The sequence below is a fragment of the Megascapheus bottae genome, chromosome 13 (genome assembly GCF_031878675.1).
Source record: "Megascapheus bottae isolate mThoBot1 chromosome 13, mThoBot2.hap1, whole genome shotgun sequence".
NCBI lineage: Eukaryota > Metazoa > Chordata > Mammalia > Rodentia > Geomyidae > Megascapheus > Megascapheus bottae.
This window is the reverse complement of record NC_143521.1, coordinates 8,810,119-8,834,117: the sequence shown is the minus strand read 5'-3', so window position 1 is coordinate 8,834,117 and position 23,999 is coordinate 8,810,119. Positions and strand designations below refer to the sequence as shown.

General features: G+C 36.8%; 1 protein-coding gene across 5 annotated transcripts in view; it reads right to left on the bottom strand.

Annotated features, from left to right (window-relative positions):
- The window catches only part of Mapk10 (mitogen-activated protein kinase 10), a 300,242-nt gene that overhangs the window by 142,851 nt on the left and 133,392 nt on the right, over positions 1-23,999 (bottom strand). For 3 of the 5 annotated variants that reach the window (XM_090343267.1, XM_090343269.1, XM_090343268.1), the window contains exon 3: positions 3,601-3,672. In XM_090343267.1, the coding sequence (XP_090199393.1) occupies positions 3,601-3,666 (66 nt within the window). In that variant the 5' untranslated portion in view covers positions 3,667-3,672. Of the gene's footprint in view, positions 1-3,573; positions 3,673-23,999 lie in introns of all 5 variants that reach the window. The other 2 variants (XM_090343271.1, XM_090343270.1) reach the window with 1 other exon arrangement.

Genomic DNA, 23,999 nt, shown 5'->3' with positions numbered 1-23,999 from the left:
CTGAAATATGGTATTTGCAATGAGGGGGAGACATTCAAATGGTATAATTTCCCAAATAAAAACTCAGCCCAGGGCCGGGAGTTTGGCCTAGTGGTAGAGTGCATGCACGAAGACCAGGGTTCGATTCCTCAGTACCACATACATAGAAAAAAGCCGGAAATGGTGCTGAGGCTCAAGTGGTAGAGCTCTAGCCTTGAGAAAGTCCAAGGACAGTGCTCAGGCCCTGAGCTCAAGCCCAGGACTGGCAAAAAAAAAAAAAAACACCTCACAGCCCCAAATAAAATGAACACCAGGAAACTAGCACTCAAAAAGTGAGTGGGGACACAGTACCCAGAGGGTAAAAATTGAAAAAAGGGATGAGGGAAAATGATGAACAGAGTGACACAGGTCAATATAAATTGTATTCATAAGCCTATGACTTAATGATAATACAAATATAATCTAAAAATATAGCCTTGACAGCTTACTTATTTTTCAAGAGGACCAAGACATATTGTACTTGAACGGGCCTATATGATGTTTGTTATGCATATGAGTGCATGAAGTGAAGGGACTGTTGCAGATGACCTTCAGAAGTGCCTCTGACAAAAAGATAACATAGGATAACATAAGCTCTCGCCCTATACCCACAAATAGAGAAGGATTCATGGCCCAAAGAACAGGTCCATGCATGGTTGTTTTCCTAATGAGGAGACTACAACATACTAGCACTTCCAAGAAACGTTTGCATGGTCTATGTTCATCTCCTGGATTCTGAGCAGTGAAATAACTACCTCCAACCCTGATTCTCCAAGTACCCTGTATTCTGTACCCTGATTCTCCAAGTGCCCTGTATTTCATCTATCTGGAAATAAAGCCCTGAACTGCAGAGCTGGCTCTGAGACTGAGACAGCCAGCTGTGTATGAAGCCTGATGACTCAGACAGGAATTAGCCAAGATTGAATTGCATAAGGAACTGCACAGAATGTGCAAAAATTAGATTCATTTCCAGTTGAGTTCGGAGCCATTCTAGTCTGATCTACTCAGTAAAATCTCTTACTGTGAGATGAGTAGTTTGGGCTGAAGGTGTGGTTTAACAAGTGAACCATCTTCCTGCATAGTAAGAGCAAAGTTCTGAGTTCAAACTCTAGTACCACTCAAAAAATTAAACAACAGTCAATGACTCTTTTATTCTTCAAGCAATTCAATTAAAACTAATGCTAAACTTCATGTAGATATACGCATATAGTTTCTGTTGACATAAGTCATTTTATTTTCTATCTTTTTGTGATTACTTAGCTAACATTTTAAAAATTAGAAATATGATACAACAGAAAAAGGAAGAAAACTGGAGTGTAGACCCATTTGATTTATTACTGGTAGGCTTGCATGTGTGTTTTCTATGTACCAAAAGCTCATAGTAAACAAGAAAATCCAGCCATTAAGAGTGTTCAAAGTCTGTGAGATTCTTATCTACAATTAACCACCTCAAAAGTAGAGGTGGAGCTGTGGCTCAAAATAGTAGAGCAGTCTCTGAGCAGAGACTGAGCCCAAGCCCTCAGTTCAAGCCCCATACCTAACCAAAGAAAAAAGAAAAAAGAATATTCTCTGCTTCAGAAGAATTCGTATTAGAAACAGATCTTCAAGGTCCACTATTCATACCCATACGTTGGAGGCTGATTTGAAAAATAACTTTAACCTACACAAAACAATTTTTAATATTTTTGCCTAAAATTTCTAGGTATTTCTACTGATAACTTATCAGGTTTAGGAAACAGATAAAAGATACATTTCATCATTTTTGTTGGTTGATTAGTTCATTGTTAATGCCTATCACAAATAGCCCAAGACATGGATGCTAAATCAATAGCTCACAGTCAGACAGCTTTCAAGTGGCAACTCCTAGCTCCTTACCCCAGAAGTCAGGCCTGAGCATTTTCTCCAGAGCATAATTACAACTGCAACTGTTTACATAAGCAAAACCATACCACATTCATTCTTTCTTCAAGCTAATATTCCATAAGATTGAATATTATTGGCTATTTACAGAGCAGATAGTATCAGATTGGTACAGATATTAAGGTATCACTGCCACTGCTGCTATCCAGCCCTGGACAAGAGACCAGTTTTTAGTGCTGTGCTAGTAAATGCTGACAAATGGCTGAGAAAGGAGAGGTAAAGAAGGACAACTATTTGCATTTTCTCTTTGCCATCCTGTCAAGATTCCTATCACAACTGTTCGCAAGCTAGCAACCCGACATCATGGAAGTTGGGAAGAAATGTGCATAAGCTTCTATTATGAGTCTGTATGTGTGCTAGTTTCAGCAAGACAATGAAAAAAAACCTGCACAAATGCAAAATGAACCAGGGGGCAGGGAGAGAGAGAGAGAGAGAGAGAGAGAGAGAGAGAGAGAGAGAGAGAGAGAGAGAGAGAGAGAGAGAGAGAGAGAGAGAGAGAGAGAGAGAGAGAGAGAGAGAGAGAGAGAGAGAGAGAGAGGGAGAGAGACAGAGAGAGAGAGAGAGACAGAGAGAGAGAGAGAAAGAAAGAAAGAAACAAGGTGCATACATCTTATAGGCTTGCTCTGTAGACATAGTTGGGGGACCAGTGAAAGCTCAGGGTGGTGGCTAGGCAAGGTGGAATAAGAAAAGGCAAGGGCTTTTTTTTCAAATCATATTTTATTTTCTTAAAGTAGTTTAACAAATGAATTTCAGTGTAACAGAAGCATTTGTGAATGCAATGCATCTTCATCAATGCCACTCCTTTCAACATTCTCAACTGTCTCTTCCAACTGACCTCTTCCCTGGCTTTCGTGATTTTCAATTCTTGACTTCATTCTCTCCCTACCTTCTCCTCTTTAATTGTCTACCCCTCTCCCTTGGATCCTAGCCCACCTTCTTTCAAGCATCTGTTTCATGATGTTTATTTTGTTGCAGTTTCACTTTGCCTTTCTAAGGAATTATGCTATGAATTCTCCCTTGAATCGGCCATATTTCAATTAATACATATATATACATATATATATATATATAAATATACCACCAAGTGCATTTACTTACATGTTTATATATGAATTCTACCTTCCATATATAGGGAAAGACATGTAACCTTTGTCTCTCTGATCCTGACTTACCTCACTTAACATAATTTTCAAGAGACTCTCTTGAACAATGATTATTATTTCAACAAAGCCCTGAGGATGGTTTAAAAGGGCCACGTGTGTAATATAGGAACAGCATGGCACAGAGCAGCTCACCGTGAGCTAGATAATAATGGTTTAGAAATGTAATCTAAGGATTTGTGGACTAGGGGTGTGGCTCAAAAGGAAAGCATCGATCTGCCTAAATAAACGTAACTTCCTGGGTTCAAACACTAGTACTAAATAAAAAGGAAAGAGGAGGCTTTGTGAGATGGCAAGATACTAAAGAATGTGTCTATTCTGTTTCTAGTTAAGGAATAACATAACTTAAATGAACTGGAAAAGGAAAAGAAATCTGAATATTCTCTTGTACTTCCTGAGCTATATTAAATATGACACAGATACTAACTTTGGTGGAAAATATATAAAACAATGAAAAAATGGGAATATACTGTACCTTGTTTTACCTGTAAGGAACACACACCTGACAAAAGGCAATTTTCACATCCAAGGTTGGTTCACTGCAGTAGTATAAGAAATGGAGGCTCATAAATACCTACAGGAGAGAAAAAATAGGTCATTAATTTCTAAACCACTAATTTTTCATGAGTTAATACTATGAGCTGTAACATGATCTGAATTATACACAGAGTATTACGCACAGCATATCTTCATCATAATCCTTATTCAGACAAGTACTAGATACATACATAGTGTATCTTTGAAGGCTGAGTATAGTGGTTCACACTTGCAATCTCAGCTACTTGGGAAGGCTGTGATCCTAGGCAAAGACTCTACTTGAAAACATAACAAAAACAAAAAGGGGGCACAAAACATGAGAAGAGGTACCAAGGTTCAAGAAGAAATGTACCCACAACTTGACGAATGTAACTGTAACCCCTCTATACATTATTCTGATAATAAAATGCAATTTAAAAAGTGGAGGTTAAAAAAGTGGGGGTAAGGGCGTGTTGTTCTAATGGTAGAGTGTACAATGTGAGGAGCTGATTTCAACTTCCAGTACTGAAATTTTAAAAAATCTGGATATACCAAATAAATTATAGCACTATTATATAGAACTTTCAGTGTTAGGGAACTAATTTTATATTTTTATAAATGTATGCTGAGAAGATGAATGGGCATTTATTGTTTAAACAAGTGAAAGTGTATGCTATGGTTTGGATGTGAAATGTCCCCTCCAGCTCTTGTGTTGAAAGCTGAGCCCACAATGCAGCCAGGTCACAGGTGATTGGATGATGGGAGCTCTTATTTCATCAGTGGAGTGGTTCATTGATAGGTTCATAGTTGAGTAGACTATTAGGCATAGGGCTTAATTAGAGGAACTAGGTCACTGGAGGCTTTCCCTGTCTCTATGATAAGCTATCTTATCAAAGGCCAGACAGAAAGCTACCACAATTTGAAACATGCCTTCCATTGTTCTCCTCATCTCTCCCAACTCCACACATGTTCTCGAGTTTCCTGGTTCCATTCCTTTTCATTTTATTCTTTTGAGATGGATCTCATTAACATTTGCCCAAGTCTGCCTCAAACTCACCATTTTCCTATCTCTGCCTCCCAAGTAGCTGGGATTACAGACACCTGTCACCACACCTGGCTAACATTTCCATTTTGATGTTATCATATATGACAATTCTGCTTTATACCCATTTTCAGAATGCTCATTTCTAGCACTGAAAATATACTGTTTTCCCGTTGTCTAGAAGCATGCATGAAATGAGGACATTTTCTTTCTATTACTGTTTGTTTTTTTTCCCACTGTCTCCTCAAAGCACTCAATCTCACTTCCATTACAATTGTCACATAATATTACAAGCGGATCACATGCCTGCTCCACAGTTCTTTATGATTCTCCCAAGGAAGAATGGCTATTTTCACAGCCCCCAGAGGACCTAGCTCTATGCTTAGTGCATAACTGAAATGTTTGCTGAATGAAAGGAAATCTAAATGAAAGAACGCTGCTTTTTTTTGTGGCTAACATAAATCTAAGTGTTTTTCTTACCTCTTTCACATTGAGAACTGTGAATGTGCAATAAATTCAATGCTAGCAAATTAGGAATGCTGAGTTTGTGGTAGTAAATGTATGAATGAGACCAATCATGGATGGCCTCAGAAATGCTACATGGCAGGGATATTTTAGTGCTGTACTCCACAAGTAAGAATGTGAGAAATAATAATATCTAGCCCACTCACCTGAAATAAACACATTTTAATTTTTAATGAATGAGCAATCTTGCTATGTATGCAAAGGAAACATTCTGACCTCCCCTAGTTTGGATGACAGTGCTTTCCAATGTAGCGGAATAAATCACAGCAGGATCCCCTTGTCAGACAAGACAAAGAAGGCTGGCTGTGAGATGCTGAGATGCGGTGAGTTTCTTCATGTTATGGCAGAGAGCATTTGTCAGCATTGCACAGAAACAACCAAAATGCCCAGGTCATTATCTTGGCAATTTCTTTAATAGGTTTAGTAAGAATATATGTTTAGTACAGTATGGGATCATGAGTGAGTAGCTTGAAAGGGAAGGAGAGAATAATTTGGGGCACTTCATAATCTCCACTATTGGTGTTGTTCCGAGGAAAGTCCTACACATATCCCTTGCTGTTAATATACTTAGGCTCTCCTCAGTGTGTGCCTGCCTATATGTTTACTGAGCAAAGCAATAGGTCAAATTGAATGAATACAATAGACTGAAGGATTGATGAGGGCCTCACAGCTGTCATTTTAGCTACTTAGGAGGCTGAGGTCTGCACTGTTTCTAGCTGACCCTGGCACATAGGTGAGACTTCTCACCTTATACGCACTAGCATGTGCCTGGTATCTCAGCTCTAATGGGAAGCCTAAACTGGGCAGATCAAGTTCCAGGTGCATTTCCTGAACAGGAATTAAGACCCTTTCTCAAAATAAGCAATGCAAAATAGGGCTAGAGGCATAGCTCAACTGTCCAACGCCTGCTCAGCAAGCTTGAGGCCCTGAGTTCAAACTCCAGTACCATCCCCCTCCCAAAAGAAAGAAAATAAATACACGTTGAAACTAGTCATTATGTTTTCAAAGACTGATAGGAAAGTAAATTAAATGTAATTTCTCAAATCATCTTCAATTGTTAGATAGATGTGCCATCATTTAGAAGAATCTGTACTTCCTATGCCAAATTCAACTCACTGCCAGCTTTTGTTGTTTTGTTTTGGTCTGAAACCAAGATTTAAACACAGTATATGACACTTAGGTTCATTGGATTGTGCTCTAAGCCACACGGCCAACCCCAGACCATCTGTTTTTGCAGTAAAATTTATTGGGGCACAGCCATGAATTGGTACTCATATTGTATATGGCTATTTTCACATTAAATGATGTAAGCTAAATATTTGTGAAAAGGACTACATGACACATAAATTTATTTACTATCAAGTAAAGTAAATAAATTACAGAAAAAGTTCCTTTACAGAAAATGTTACTTTACAGAAAAAGTTCATTTACAGAAAACCTCCATATTAACTTCAATACAAAGACTAAACTAATGATGATGATAATAGTATATAAACACACAAAATACTTTCTAATAAGTAGTACTTCCTTACAAATTTTACATCTAAAGTTAGAAAGTAAGTTAGTGCAATACAATATCCCCAATACTGGAATGCCTCAATAATAGAATTAAACCCAAACAATACAAATATGATATGAAAGATACAGAAATCAGAAGCAAGACTTCAAAAAGAGAAGTTTTCAGTTTGTAAATCTAGGAACTTTTTTAAAATTGGACTTTATTGTTAGGGTGATGTATAGAGGGGTTACAGTTACTTTGGTCAGGTAGTGGGTACATTACTTCTTGAACATTGATGCCTCTTCCTTTGTTTTACTCCCATTTTCCCTCTCTCCAAGCACTTTCTTAAATGTGCCAAGATAAATTTGTTCTTTTCATCACACTGAGGATGTTACCATTGCTAAGATGTAACACTGAGGTATTTCTCAGTTCGTCACCTTTTTTACTAAACCACAGTAAACATTATGTATGGCCTACACAAGGTGTAGTCTATGTGAACTGATCTGAAATTACAATCCTTTCAGATTTATTTTTTCTCTGTCTTTGACACCACTATAGAAGTTCAGGGCTTCTGTAGTGAAATCAATAAGAAAAATAAAAACCAAAAGACAGTGAAAGGAATAAGTTGCAAGTCAAGGCATTTAGTGAGTAGCATGCCTCAGAAAGAGAGGGGGGGGCCCAGCTAGAGCCCTTACCATTAATTGTAGCAAAAACCTTTTTAGTATTTTTAAAGGTAAAGATGTGTTCAAAGCAAACTTAAGCAGAATGCTGCTACTCTGAATTAATGGTGACAAAAGTAGCTTTTAAGCAAAAAGCGTAATTCAACATAAGATCAACCATTGCCTTGCTTCAAAATATATTAGGCAAATATTAACAGAATTATGACATCATGTAGGTGTGATGACCCACAACTGTAATCTCAGCTACAAAGAAAGCAGAAAGTAGAGGGACAACAATCTGAGGCCAGACTTCAGCAAATATGATATCAGAAAAATAAACTAAAGCAAAAAGGACTGAGAATATCAAATGGCAGGCTTAAGGATTTGAGTTCAAACTCTACTATTGCTAAAAGAGATAGATACATAGATAGATATATAGACTGACAGGCAGACAGACAGACAGATAGATAGATAGATAGATAGATAGATAGATAGATAGATAGATAGATAGATGACTACAAGACTAGAAAAAAGAAACTTTAAAACATCATAGTAATACAGTTTAACAAACTTCCATCAGTAATTGATAAATCATGCATAAAAATTGTTAAGTATATGGAAATACAAATAACACTTTCTTTTCATACTAATTGTTACAAAGTTACAAAATTTAGAAAATCTGTTCATTATTAAGACTGGCTGATTATTCACACAAATGCATAAAAATGAGAAAATTTTATAAGCATATAGGGGAAAAATTGCTAGTGGTAGAGTGCTTGCCTAGCAGGCACAAGGACCAGGGTTTGATTGTTCAGTACCATATACATAGAAAAAAGCCAGAAATGGGGCTGTGGCTCAATCAACCACTCTGGAAAGCAGTGTGAAGGTTCCTGAGAAGACTAAACATAGAGCTCCCCTATGACCCAGCAATCCCACTACTTGGCATTTACCTGAATGTCTAGAAACAAAGACATACTAAATCCACCAGCACAACCATGTTCATTGTATCACTATTTACCACAGCGAAGATATGGAACCAAACCCAGATGCCCCTCAGTAAATGATTGGGTCAACAAGATGTGGAATTCTATGCTGCTATCAGAAAGAACGACATCGCCCCATTTGTAAGGAAATGGAAAGACTTGGAAAAATTCATATTAAGTGAAGTAAGCCAGACTCAAAGGAACATAGGCTCAATGGTTTCCCTCATTTGTCATAATTAGTACAAACTTTGGACTCTCTCCAGCAGAGGATTACAATAGCTCAGAACCTAGATACATAAGGTCACATCAGATGAGGCTAAATGAAAGGACCTCCAGGATATGGAAACAAGAGCTATACAATGTGTGATTGTTGTTATTAATGTACTATGTTATTACTCTTCTCCTTTATTGTACTTTGGTTAATCTCATAATGTTACTGTATCTGACTTTGTTCCCTGATATATTGCATATATGTTTATTTGTTTATTTAAAATAGGAAAGGGAAGGGGGGAAAACAAGATGATTGGGAGGAGTAGGAGAGGGAAATGGGGACAAAAACATGAGAAGAAGTATCAATGTGTGAGAAGTAATGCACCCACTAGCTGGTGAATGTAACTAACCCCTCTTACATTACCCTGCCAATAAAAATTTTATAGAAAAGAGTTCATTTTTAAATTTTATTTTATTGTTGGGGTGGTATACAAAGGGGTTACAGTTACCTTCATCAGGTAGTACGTACATTACTTCTTGAACATTGATACCCCTCCCCATGTTTTTCTCCCAATTTCCCTTGTTCCCACCCCTCCTACTCATCTTGTTTTTCCCTTACCTTCCCTCTTTCAAATAAACAAATAAATGTATATACAATATACCAGGTACCAAATCAAAATACATTTGATAGTGAAATTTAAAATTATTCAAAAAGAACTCAAAACATAAGTGTATATCTCAACCACACTGGCCTGGGTAATGAATTTTTTTGTATATGACCGAGAAAGCACAGACAACGAAAGTAAAAACAAAGTAGATTAAATTAAACCAAAAACGTTTTGTAGAGAAAGAGGTTAACAAAATCCAGATACAACCTACAAAGAATGAAAAAGATATTTTTAATTATACATATTGTAAGGTTTAATATTTATATAAATATATATGTATATATATCCTGAATTTATATGGGTCAATACTCCAATTACAAACTGACAAAGGGAAAGTGGCACTGTTACTGAAGGGGTAGGGTGGTAGCCTTGAGCTAAAGAGCTCAGGATAGTGCCCAGGCCCAGAGTTCAAATCGCACAACTGACCAAAAAAAAAAAAAAACAACTAGAAGAGGCCACGCACTTATGACTTATACCTTGCTAATCCTATCTTACTTCTGAATATTAGCTACCCAAGTAGCTAAGATCTGAGGATTACAATTTGAAGCCACTTTGGGCAAGAAAGTCTGAGAGGCTCTTGTCTTAAATTAACCAACTAGAAATGGAGCTGTGGCTCAGGGACATTTCCAGGCCTTGAGTTTAAGCCCCAGGACTGGCACGTGCATGCATGTGCACGCACGTGCGCGCGCGCGCGCACACACACACACACACACACACACACACACACACACACACACACACAGACCAGCAGCAGCATATTTAGATCTAAATAGACAACTGTCAAAAGATTATAAATGGCCAATAAGTTCATGAAAACATGCTCAACATCAATAATCATTAGGGACTTGCAAATTAAAACTACAATGAGATTTTTACCTCTTACATCCCATATGGCTTTTATCAAAAGATGAAAGGTAACAATGTTGACAATTATGTGGAGAAAAGGAACCTCTTGTACCATGCTAGGGGATTGCTCGGTACCACTATTTTGGAAAGTGATGTGAATTTTCTAATCTAATAGAACTACCTACTATATGATCCAATAATCCAATTTCTGTAAATGTACAAAAGGAACTAAATTCAGTATATCAAAGGCACATCTGAATTCCTGTTTTCACAACATTCATTACAATAACCACCTTCTGGAACTAATCTAATTGTCCATCTATGAATGACTGCATTAAGACCAATATTATACATGTACATGACAGAAAACTATTCAGCCATAAAAAAAGAAGTGGCGGCAGGGGACTCCTGTCATTGGTGACTACACAGGTGAATCCAGAGGGCATTGTGTGAAATAGAAAATTTCAAGCACAGAAACACAAATAGTGTATGATCTAACATTCAGAATATAAAATAGCTGGTCTCCTAGAAGTAGATTGTACAGGTTGGTCATCAAACAGAGGCTACAGAGGTTAGGAGTGGGAAAGATTGTGAGGAGTTATTAGTCATAGAGTATAAAGTTTTGGACAGACAAAGGGAAGAGGTATTGAACTCTGTTATGTAAAATGGTGACAACAACCAATACTGATATTCTGTGGGTTTTAAAATAACTACAAGTGCTGCATTCCAGCAGCTCATACCTGTAAAACTCACTACAAGAGAATATTACAGGAGTCTGAAGGGAAGAATCAAAATTCAAGTCCAGCCTGGAAACATTCCCAAGAAGCTACCTGAAAAATAATCATTTGAGAGCTTAGAGGTTTAGCTCAGTAAAAAATCACTTACCTGGCAAGTGTAAGGCCCTGAGTTAGGTGCACAGCACCAAAAAGAAAAAAGAAAAACAGGGCCGCAGGTGTGGCTCCAGTGGTAGAGCACCCACCTAGAAAACACAAATTCTGAGTTTAAATAAATCTAAAAGAGTAAACTTTACTGAAAATTATAATTCGCATTCAAAATCATAGTTAAGTGACGTGATACATGTTATTCATCTGTATTGGTATGTATATATCAGAACATCACATTGTAAACCAGGAATAGTAGATCATGCCTGTAATCTCAGGATAACAGTCAAGAGGATGACAAATTCAAAATTATTCTGAGCTACACATAGCAAGACCCTGCATTTTAAAAAAAAATAAATAAAAAGAAAAGGAAAACCATCACATTTTCTTCCCAAATGTATATAATTATGATTTTCAATCAAAATAATACTAATCATTATGAGGCCAATAGTTATTAGTATAATACTGACATAATGCATCAATCATCCCATTTATAGTTCATGTGGTATCAGGGATTAGAAGTGTGTACCACCACACCTAGCTTTTTCTATTGCAATAGGGGATTAGGATCATTTTTGCCTGATCTGGCTTGGAAGTGTGATCCTCTTAACGTTAGCCTTGCATGTAGCTGAGAACATGCAGGCAAAACTCTGTAGAAATGGAAATCAATGAACATTTTGCTCTTGCTGGCCTCAAATCATAATCCTCCTGCTTTCAACCTCCCAAGCCACTAGAATTACAAATATGACCCACCATGCTGACTCAAATTGGAAGAAGATAGATATCTGCAATCAGGATTTTTACTCAGTAGGTCCAATAAATTAAAACAAATTGTTTTTATTATGACTTGAAAATTAGAAAAAAGGAAAGTTTCTAAATTTTCCCAAGAATGGGTTTCAAAACTATTTATTATAACATACAGTGGCATAATTATCAGCCTTAAGCAAGAAAAAGGAATAAAACTTGGCAATCAATTGAAAAGCCAAAATGAAATCTTAATTCCACTGAACAAGTAGTATTATTGCTTTAATTATGCATCCTCAGAATAATGAGGCCAAAGGGGCCTATTAATTAGGTGAAATGTCAACTTGTATCCTAGAGAGATATTGAACTCATACAAACACATCCATCCTTTAAATGATGTGGAAAATCTAACAATATAATGAGATGAATATATTCAGAGGTCACCCTGTCTTCCAGTCACTTAGCAACTGCATTAGAATGAAGAGGGCAAGGAGGAAAATGATTTGTAAAAGTAATTAACCATAAACTCTGTGGTAGAGATAAGGGGAAAGAAGGCTGGAAATGGAAGTACCTTTATCTAGTACTTCAAGTCAATTCCTTTTTTTTCCCCCCCTTTTTTTTTCTTCTTTTCCCAATCCTGGGGCTTGAACTCTGGGTCTGGGTGCTAGCACTTTATCACTTGAGCCAGAGGGCCATATCGGGCTTCTTCAGAGTAGTTTATTGGAGATAAGACTTTCCTCCTGGGCTGAGTTTGAATCACAATCCTCAGATCTCTGCCTCCTGAGTAACTAGGATTACTGGTGTGAGCCAGTGCCTGGCACTAAAATCAACTCTTATGAGGAGGTATAAATCACTACACAAAACCCCAGGTTCTAGAAAGGAGATTCACCTCTCTTTACTTTTGTCATACATTTCTCATTTCTCACCATCTTCCTCTTTCTACTGACAAACTTCATAAGCACTCATGCAAACCTCTAGCCTATCTTATGATCTGTCATTATTTTTGTTGTTGTTTTATCTGTCATTGTTTATACCTAGTCTATATCTTCTAGTTTGAACACAGATTTTCTGCCCAGTCGCTTTCTTAAGCACAATTACCACACATCCTCTCTTGTAAAGCATGACAAATGGAAATCATAAGGGAAAGCTGGCACCGATTTCACTTAGCAGCATAAAGGATTTTATTTGAAATCCTATTATTAGCTAATACTACATAAAACAAAGAGGGTAAAGAACAGTTGGGATTTTGCTCATTCAACTAGTATCACAGCCCAGTGCTGTAAACAGAGTAACTCATAAATTCTACAGAAGTCAATGTTTTCTAAGTATATTCTCTTACTATTCTTGAAGTTGACATTTTAAGAGAATAGTTCTTAGAATAATGTTTATTATATTAAATATCTCAATATTTCAGCTAATATTTTAAAATCATTAAAACACTGAAATGTGTTAAAGAAATCCTTCATTTTTAAAAGAAAGCTAATTGATTTAATGATAGCATAAATTAACATATGCATTATAAATTTACTTTGCATATTTTGGGTAATTCACTCTTTTATGGGAAAACAGTATTTTGGTAATCTTCAACCAAAATTATATGAAAATGGCTTTTTATTGTCTGCTAGACTGTTAGAAAAGTTGTAGTTTACGAACTAGACAAGGAAAAGGGAGCAACCATCTATTAAAAGCTTTCTTTAGATGAAATTATGTTAAATGCTTTGAATAGTAAATAAACATTTTTCTTTCCAGAAATGTATGTGGAAATTATAACACATTTTTGATCGCACAAAAATAAAACTTTTTTAGGGACTTTGTGGCTCAGGCAGTAGAGTACTAGCCTGTTTGAGAAAAAAAGCTCAGGACAGTGCCCAGGCCCTGAGTTCAAGCCCCAGGGCTGACCAAAAAAAAAAACCTGTATATACTTTTTCAGTACTTACATTTAGTAATTATATCTACAACAAATATTCTAATATACTGAGTTGAATTTAAAACTTTATCTTAAACTGTGCCCAATATAACTGCCACTTATAAAACTGCTTGCTAAACCTATATAACAAATAATTGGCATTTTAATATGGTCCAAAACAAAAAATAAAATGTTATGCTATATAAACTCAGGTTAGTTGACATCTGTGACATCTCATGATTAGTTGAAATGTCACCACAACAAAAATAAAGTTCAAATAAAGCTTTATAGAGCTGGCCTATATTTAGTAATTACATAAAAGAGTAACATATGAAATACTCATCCACAATCTGTTTTTAAAAGGTTTGTATGGCAACATCTTAACCTCTGCATTTAGGAAATCAACTAATCAGTCATGTAGAAAATAAAATTATTATGGAGTAATGCAATTTGAAAATAATGTAAGAATCATACATTAGGTCCATGTCTTCTTTAAAAATGATGTCTTTTACATTACATAGAGCAAGAAAAGAAGAGGAAGCTTATTTTTAAAAAAAGTAGCAATTTCTTCTTTCCACTCTTACATAGATGTATCATATAATTAACTAATTGGAAAGAAACGCACACCCTTCAATATTGTTTATAGTTAGAAAAGCAAGTTTGAAATTTTACCAGTACTGCCTTTTAAAACTGTTAACAAAATAATAGCTACTGTTTCTTCTAATAATATATCCAGCCTAACTGAATTCTTATGACATTTCTTTCTGGTATTTTAGCATTTAGAACAAGGTAATCATCTCTTTTTTTGTTGTTTATTTTCTCTTCTTCATATCTGCCCCAATCTCTAGGCTGTTTGTAACCATAAAATAAGTTCAATGGAATCAAATTTCAATCATCTTTTAAGGCACTTTAGAAAGAATACTATGAGTAAGCCAAAGAATAATACCTTTTCTGTGTTGTTTTCCCCTCCAATGGACATAGTTGAGAATGTTCCCTATCCTCATCTTGAAAGGTGAGTGGGCCCAACCCACTGAGCTACTAAGTAAAAGACTGGGAAATGCCAATCAACTACACACACATGGTCCAATTGTCCAAGGGAAAAAAACTGGAAAAATGTAGAAAACCCAGTCTGGAAGTGAGTGTGGCAACATCAAGAATGAATAATTAAGGAGAAATCAAACTAAACAAAAAGATCAGAGTACAACCTCCCCATGAGGCAGGCTTAGCGACATTTTTTTAAAGCTATGGTAAAGCTGAATTAACAAAGAAAACACCCACAAGGCAAGCTTTAACCAAACAAAATACATGCCTTTGCTTAGGACAAGTTCAAAATGAAATAGTCATTGCATTTGTAGTCTTTTCGGTCAGAAAGATGAACAAAAATTCACTTTTATGAGAATCCCAAAACAGCTGGGAGGTAAGAGCCAGCCTCTTCCACTGAAGTAAATAAAGTTATTTCTGCTCCCTACCTCTCTTGTGAAGTAAAATATGATCAATGAGACAAGCAACAGCCTGTTAGGTGTGTCACTCAAAACCTTCATCTCAAGAAAGTAATTCATAGGAATTGGACAAGTGGAGATTATTTTAATGACAGCAGTAGATAATGGACCTGTGGAGGAAATGGTAGGGTCCAGAGGCAGCAGAGCCAGGCTATTCCCTGTATTTGATTTCTTTCTTATATCTTGACCATTTTTGTATTTGTCTGGTCCTCTAGCTACCAAAAATCCACATTTATTACTGTTTTGTTGAACTTCATAAAAAATTCGTTAAATATCCTCAAAAAAATTGCCATCATCTTCATAATACCACAATGATATTAAAGAGACCATGTAGCTTTTAAATTTTTTTCATGTAAGATCTCTAGATTGGACATCTAAATCAATGTTATGGTATTCAAGTGGATAAATCTAGAAAATTACAATACGAAAAAATGTTATTCTGTTTGGGGGACATTTAAATTCAAAACACCTTAGATAGTCATATAATATAGAGTATTACAGTAAGGTTATTAACATATGGAAATACTGAGCTACAACTTCAAACCAAAAAAAGGTGTTCTAACAAATACATTTCATCTCAGATTAGGTAAAAAATGACATTTACTCAGCCTCCTCTCAGCAAGCCACAATTAATCTAAAAGTTTTGCTTTAGATCAAAATCTATGTGCAAATAAATTGTCTTATAAAATAATACATTTCTGAGTGTCCAAACAATATTCCCTCTATAAATGGCTTCTATAATAACAATAAAAACAATGTTAAAGAATCTATTCAATAATTTTAAAAACCTAAATATTACTTCAAATTCTTTACAAAAATCAAAATGGTTGAATATTTCAAATGTAGAAACAAATATATAAGCAATCAATTTTTTATTAAATCAGTGGTACAAATAGGTTTTTAATTCATTGATCATGAAATAATTTAACTGGCATTACATATAATTTGATTGTGGATCTAGGCAATTGTATAAAAAATAAGAAGTAAATATGCCTGTATATGTGTAGCTATGTACACTCACAGATGTGATGTTAATAAGCTAGAAAAGTTGAGCTTTAAACCCCCATTCTCCACTGTCTACACAGCTTTAATTTGTATTAGTTGAGCTATGCCTCACCCCATCACAGCTGACTGTACAAGGCTGATGCAGAGCCAGACACTTATAATTTTTGTTATCTAGCCCCAAACTGTCATCTAGATTAACCCCATTTCTTTCTTAGAAATCAGAAATTAGAAAATTCATAGATAACTAACATAATTATCTCTATTAAATTTACTAGGGGCCAGGAATTTGGCCTAGTGGTACAGTGCTTGTCTAGAATGCACCAAGACCTGGATTCAATTCCTCGGTACCACACACAGAAAAAAGCTAGAAGTGGTGCTGAGGCTCAAGTGGTAGAGCTCTGGCCTTGAGAAAGTCCAAAGACAGTGCTCGGGCTCTGAGCTCAAGCCCAGGACTGGCAGAAAAAAGTTACTAGAGAATTAATAAACTAAATGAAGAATGAGTGTATTTTAAAGAGAAGCTGTAGAAGGACAAGAAAAAAGCCATGATGAACCAGGTATAAAGTCATAACGGTAATCTTTTGAGTAATCAAATAGTCTACATGCCCAAATCTATGATAAATACTTATTTAATCATCAGGATACCACCACAAAAATAGACACTCTGACTAGCTATGTTTTATTTATAAGACAAGTGAGTAAGAGAGAGAATCTATGATTTGTCAAAAACTTACATGTTGGTGTAAAATACAGGATGCGACTCTGTATCTGTCTCTATAGTTCTTTTTTATCTCCTAAGCCAGAAGTAGGGGACATCAGGCCTGCCTGCCTGAAATCGCCCTTGAAATCATTTGGTCTGTTTCTGCTACGGTAGCTGCAAGCAGAATTAAGATTCAATCCATCTAGGAGCCTTTCTCAAGAACAGGCAGAGGTTATCCACCATGAGATAGACAGGATATAGAAGAGTACATGACAGGACATGAATGCTTCTTGTAGGCTTCCCACAGCCCATCTGCCACTGCTGTTTCAGTGATACAGGAGACAGTGAGTGCCAGCGAGGCTGAGAGCGTACATGTTGGGAAAGTGTTAACCCACGGTGGCAAAAGCTCTAGCCAGCTGATGATGATGAGATGACATCAGAAAAATGATGACCTCACTTCTGATGATGATGACCAAGTTGCTGACTTCTTCACAGACTATCACTTCCAGCCCAGCTTTATCTGCACATCTATGATGAACAATCCTTGCAAAATAAAACCCTGAATCTCAAATAAACACACAGGAAAAGACAGTATGCAGAAAAGACTTCAAGAGTTTGTGATATAAGCATTGTATCTGTTCCAAATCCAAGAGACAGGATCAAAACACAGTGATTGTGTTGCTAGTGCTATACATACTGGATTGCTATTAAAATTGCTGTGGTGTGACAACCTACAAATGGCACCTTACAAAGAAGAGAAAAGTTGATGCAGGGTATTGATCCTTCCAAGCCAAATAACAAATAATGATTTTTTTCATTTTTTATTAAAGAATTTATTAACATTGGTTTTTACATCGTATTTCAAATGACAAGTTTAACAAACAAGTGTTCAAGAAGGGAATCTCTATTTACAATCATTGGCACTTAGTTTTTTTTGAACTTAATCAAAATTAGGCTAAGGGTTTGTATATCACAGATACATATTAATTATGTTGAAGGCAAAGGCAAACCTGTGTGCCTAATTTGTGGTGGTGCATTAGCAGTAATGAAAAGGCAGGTTTGGAGAGCTATTACAACTCAAAACGCGATAAACTCAAGGAACTGGAGGCCAAATGCATCTGGACAAAATCAGTGCTCTTTGTTGAGCTTGCAGTCACAACAAGCCAGTTCCACTAGAGACAAGTTACATGACAGAGACAAGTTATGTAGTGAGCAAGCAAATCACAAAGATGCTAGGCCTCCTGTCGATGGTGGGCTGATTAAAAAGTACATGGTAGCTGTTGAGGAGTTGTTAGCAACAAAGTAGAATCGTTGCAGTAGTTGTTAGTGTATTTTGGAGAGTCATTGGCTAGATTGGATAATTGGCTCAGTACAGATATTGAAAAAACATTGAGGGATTTTGAGTCCCAGTTTTTCTCTCTATCTTGTGACCTGATTTTAGTTATAACAAATACTGCCCAGGAAACAAGAGCTTTATAATGTGTGATTGTTGTTCTTAATGTTCTATGTTATTTCTCATCTCTTTTGTTGCCCCTTGGTTAATTTCATATTGTTACAGTATCTTATCTTGTTATCTGGTATATTGTATATATGTTTATTTGTTTATTTGCAATAGGAAAGGGGAGGGGGACACAAGATGAGGGGAGGGGATTGGGGGAGGTAAATAGGGACAAAAATGTGAGAAAGGGTAATACACCTTCTATCTGGCGAATATAACGGTAACCCCTCTATTAATTACAATAAAAAAACAAATACTGCCCAGCTATACATTTTATTTCATAGGATAACTACAACATTTGACACATATGCTATAACACTGGAAGCCATGCATGGTATATGACTAAATTGCTTAAGAGACTTGTTATCAATATCAACAACAACAAAAAAAGTTGAATGGGCACCAGCCACGACTGGCCTAGAAACAGGGTTAACTGCATTTGTTAAGAAAGAACTGAATCTTCTTAGTCTTGATCCAAATGGTTTATTTATATTCTACTGCATCATCCACTAAGAAAGTCTCTGTTGTAGCTCAAAAACGTGAGTCAACAGTAATGTCATGTATAGATTTTTGTCTATGGCAGATGGTTAAACAACTGCCAGTTTCAGGAGTTACTGAACAATCTTCCCTCTGAGTATAAGGGTCTTGTTTATGGTGAAATATGGTGGCTGCTTCAAAGAGGTATTACCAACTGTGAGATGAAGTCAGGAGTTCACAGAAATGAAGAGAAATTCTGTCAAGAAACTCAAGATAGTAAGTGGCTGTGTTGCACAAATGTTCATGGTGGATATTTCTAAGTACCTCGTAAGCTTAATATTAAACTTCAGGGACACAGCCAGCTTCTCAGCATTCTGACTTCAAACATGAAATCACTTGAAGCTAAATTAAAGCTCTGGAAATTGCATCTCAAAAGGAATGATGCTATGTATTTCCCAACTCTGGACAGACAAAAGCCTTCCAGCTTATTTGAATATGCTCGTGAACGTTCTCGATTGAGGCACATGTAATAAAAGATTCAAGAATGTGAAAAGAAATGAAATTGAAAATCTTTGCTTCCACTGTTCAATGCAGAACCAGCCGATGGGCTGATAACCTGCAACACAAAATGATTCTGTTGCAGAGCTTTGATGAGTTGAAAGCTAAGTACAGCAACCTCGCAGTGCTTGAGTTATAAAAAATGTTACATAAGCAGTGATGAATTTCCCACTTTGAGGACACACACATTGAAATACGCATCTGCGTTCTGAACAACTTGCTGCTGTGAGCAGTTCTTTTCAAAATTTGCTATCACAGAGTTGATTATGCTCCACAGTGACCCACTCAAACCAGGAAAAGCAGTCTCAAGTAGCAAAATCATCAAAACCAGCTAACATTATACACCTCATCAAAGAGAAGTAGTTCCAGCCATCACATTAGTGGTGAGTTCATTAAATGTCTGAACAAATACAGCAGGCCAATTGTTGTCAATAATTGGATGTAGCCTTGTAAATGCTGTTATGAATATCCAAATGACATTGGGCAGAAGAAGTTCCCCACCTTTGATTTACATAAATAATATTCTAAATGTTATTCCCTCTCACAATAAAAATTAAATCTGTTTTTCACTGTCATCTAAAACCCACTGACATCAGTTATTTCACTGTCTAAACAAAATCTTATCAGACTCAACGGCTCCGTTCTATAATCATAGCTATTCAAAAGGCAGACATCATGATGTCATGTTTTAAGATCAGCCCAAGGAATAAAACAAGATGAGAATCCACTCAACCAGTGGCTGAGTATAGTGGATTAAACTTGGGGCCAAGTGGACCTGTCATTACAGATCATGAGGAAGCACAATGGCTGAGCACAAAGGTGCAAATCTGTTATCCTCAGAGTTGCAAGAAAGTACAGTAGGTGAATCACAACACAAGCTGGCTCTTAATTAAAGTGAGAAGCTTGGGACCGGGCGTTTGGCCTAGTGGTTAAAGTGCTTGCCTAGCATGCATGAAGACCCGGGTTCGATTCCTCGGTACCACATACATAGAAAAAAGCCAGAAGTGGTACTGAGGCTCAAGTGGTAGAGCTCTAGCCTTGAGAAAGTCCAAGGACAGGGCTCAGGCCCTGAGCTCAAGCCTCGGACTGGCAAAAATTACTAACTAAATAAATAAATAAATAAAGTGAGAAGCTACCTCAAAACAGCCAACATAAAAAAGAGACTGGAGCTGTACTCAAGTTCAAGGCCCTGAATTCAATTCCTAGTACTGAAAAAAAAAAATAACTTGATTCTCCATACAGCATATAAATTTAACAGCTACAGTACAAAATAATTGCAATAGTCATGCAGAAATCTAAACAATTTGATATATTTGCTTTCTGTAGAGAAAAAAGTGACAGGCTCCTTGATACTGCTATGCCTGAAAGATTTGCTTACAAGTTGAGCCCTTGGCCAGAGTACAGAACTTTCAATTGGAGTGCTTTCCTCCTGATGCCATAGCTGACAAGAGGAGCAAAATGTTTGTATAAACCATGTGGTTTGTGCTAAATGACTGTTCATTGACTCTTGACATTTGCAACATGCAGAGTCCCCTCATAAACACTTGGAGCTAATGAGTCCCTTATGACCTTCCCTAGCGGACAGTTCAACTCAATCCAGAGAGCTTCGACATGTCCTGGAGAGGCTCTCAGCAGTTGCCGATATGCTCCCAGGCATTAGGTTTCACCTCATGAGCTCTCTCCTTTTGCTAATTTGCTTTGTAATCTTCCACTGTAATGTACTTCATCTGTGAAAATTATGATATTTTGAATCCTACTGAACCCGGTGGTGGTCTTAGGGACTGCGAACACACTTTCCGTTTTTATGAGTAATTTAAGAGTAAATATATCACTTAATTCTGTGTGTGGAGGGTGGGGGGGAGGGTTGTATGCCTGTCTTGGGGCTTGAACTCAAGGCCCGGGTGCTGTCCATGAGTTTCTTTTTGCTCAAGGCTAGCACTCAACCACTTGTGCCCTAGCACAAGTGGCCTTTTCTGAGCACATTATTAGAAATAAGAGTCTGCCAGACTTTCCTGCCAGGCTGACTTCAAGCTGCAATCTTCAGATATCAGCCTCCTAAGTAGGTAGGATTACAGATGTGAGCCACTAGCATCCAGCTGGGGAGAATGGGAATAATATCTTCGTGTGTGTCTGCGTGTGTGTGTGTGCGCGTGTGTGTGTGTGTGTGTGCCAGTACCATGGCTGAAACTCAGAGCCATGAATGTTCATTTGGCTTACTTGTTCATAGCTGGCTGGCTGCCACTCCAGTTACACCTCTAATCTAATTTGATGTTTAGAGAAGGTTCGCAAACTTTTCTACCCCGACTGACTTCAAATCACCATCCTCCATATCTCAGTTCATGGGGCTTGAACTCAGGGCCTGGGCATTGGCCCTGAGCTTTTTTGCTCAAGGATATTGCTCTACCATTTTGAGGTACAGCATCACTTCTGTTTTTGAAGTGACAAATTGGAGATAAGTCTCTCAGCCTTGCTTAACTGGGTTGACTTGAACCTGGAACCTCAGAGTTCTGTCTGCTGAGTAGCTAGGATTACAGGCATGAGCCACCAGTGCCCAACTCCAGTTTTTAAAAATTATTATATTTAAGGTTGATGATTAAGTTCTGTGAAAGAGTACTTGCCTGGAAAGTATAAAGTCCTGAGTTCATTTCTCAGTTTTGAAAAAAAAATATTATATTTGATAGCTTGTTCTTTGAGCTCAGCACTATGCATTTAAAGCCTATAATCCTTTGTGAAAAACTAATGGTTTTGGGGGGGGGTGATATTACAATGTGAACTCAGGGCTACACACTTTTCTAGAAAATCTGTCTTCCAGCTGGGCCAAACTACCAGCTCCTTTATTCCAGTTTTTAAATTTTGTATATGTAATATCAAGTGTATATTTACTTACAGCTATATAATCATAAATGTAAGTAGAGATAAAAATGCCTACTAGGATTCTCTGAGAATACATTTTTTTATATATTTTATTGTAATTGATAGAAGGGTTACATTATATTCACCAGATAGAAGGTGCATTACTTCACAAACATTGATACCCCTTCTCATGTCTTGGTCCCCATTTCCCTCTCCCCACCCCGACTCCTCATCTTGCTTTCCCCCTTCCCTATCCGATTTCAAATAACCAAATAAACATATATACAATTTTGCTAATGACAACATATAGAGTAATGAAAGAAGTTCTCCTATCAAACTAATTAATTACACACGTTCACGTTTTAAAGTTATTTTTATTACGTTTGGCTTTTAGCATGTGCTTACATGACCTTCATTGAACTGAACCTGACAGGCATGATTAGATAGCAAAGAAATTTAGGTCTGTGAGTGTTCACAGGACAACTGAAAGACACGCTTCTACCGTGTCACTCGAGTCTTTAAATATACTCCTTTTTTTCTCTATTTGTAGCCAGGCCTTCAGTGTGACATTAGATTTCAAAATCTTAGTGCATGTTTCACATCCTTAGATAATGCCTTAAAAAATAGAAAAACTATTATAGGTATATCTGCTGACCCATATAATGGTGTATTATTAGGGACAGTTAGATTCAGTAGCCAATATCACAATGTATAAATCCTTTGCAAGACACAACTAGCATAGTAAAAAGCATCAAACCACAAATATATTTTCCCCTTAAGGGATTTTAATTCAATAGTTCAAAATTGCATATTATTTCAATCTGTTTCTGAATGAGCTACCTAATAATATCACATTCCAGGAGGGAGTCGTCTCTTTAATTTTTCTTCAGAAATTTCAAAGAAAGTTCTAGAAAATAAATGACAGAGTTGTGGGCAATTTAATTTCTATTCCACATTAAGATAATATATTAAAGTTCTGAAGCATTCTGTGATTTATGTAACATGTTGAGTGTGAAGGCCGTTTCTATAGTGAGAATGAATTCCTCAAGAGTTTGGTATAGCTGTCTCTCAGCATTTACCAATATCATTGTAAATGATTATAGACCCTGCATGTGAAAAATGTGTACTCCCAAGGCACTGCAAATCCAATGTATCTGGCTTCACTTGGTAGCATACTTTCATTGGATTTGATGTATTGTTTTTCCTGACTTTTATAAAAGTGGAATTTTATGTCTAATCATAAAGCTTCAAGAATGTCTGTTTTTCTTGTCTCTTATGGTAATATACAGCCCTCCTGAGCCAGAAGTAAGAAGGGATACTCACATATCACTCCCTACATAGTTATTTTCCTGGTGGTGACAAAAGTGAATCTTTTGCAGCATATAAAAATGGTTTTAGAGCCGGGAGTGTGGCCTAGTGGTAGCGTGCTTGCCTAGCATGCACAAAGACCCGGGTTCGATTCCTGGGTACCACATACATAGAAAAGCCTGAAGTGGTGCTGTGGCTCAAGTAGGAGAGCTCCAGCCTTGAGAAAGCCCAAGAGCTGAGTTCAAGCCCCAGGACTGGCAAAAAAAATGGTTTTAAAAAACATAGATGGTACTACACTTAGATCTCTAGGAATATTTATCCATCTGTCAGAAACAGGAATGGTAAGATAAGAGCTATCTAAAATACATTTTTCATCTTCCCCTTATACTCCACTTAACAGTCCTAAATTGCTTATGGTATCTACTCCAAAAAAAGTACTTTAACTTTGCTTTAGTCAAGTATGATGGCTCACACAAACATGAAAATGATTGTCTTGAAAGATGAAGTACATACAGATTCCCTAGAAAC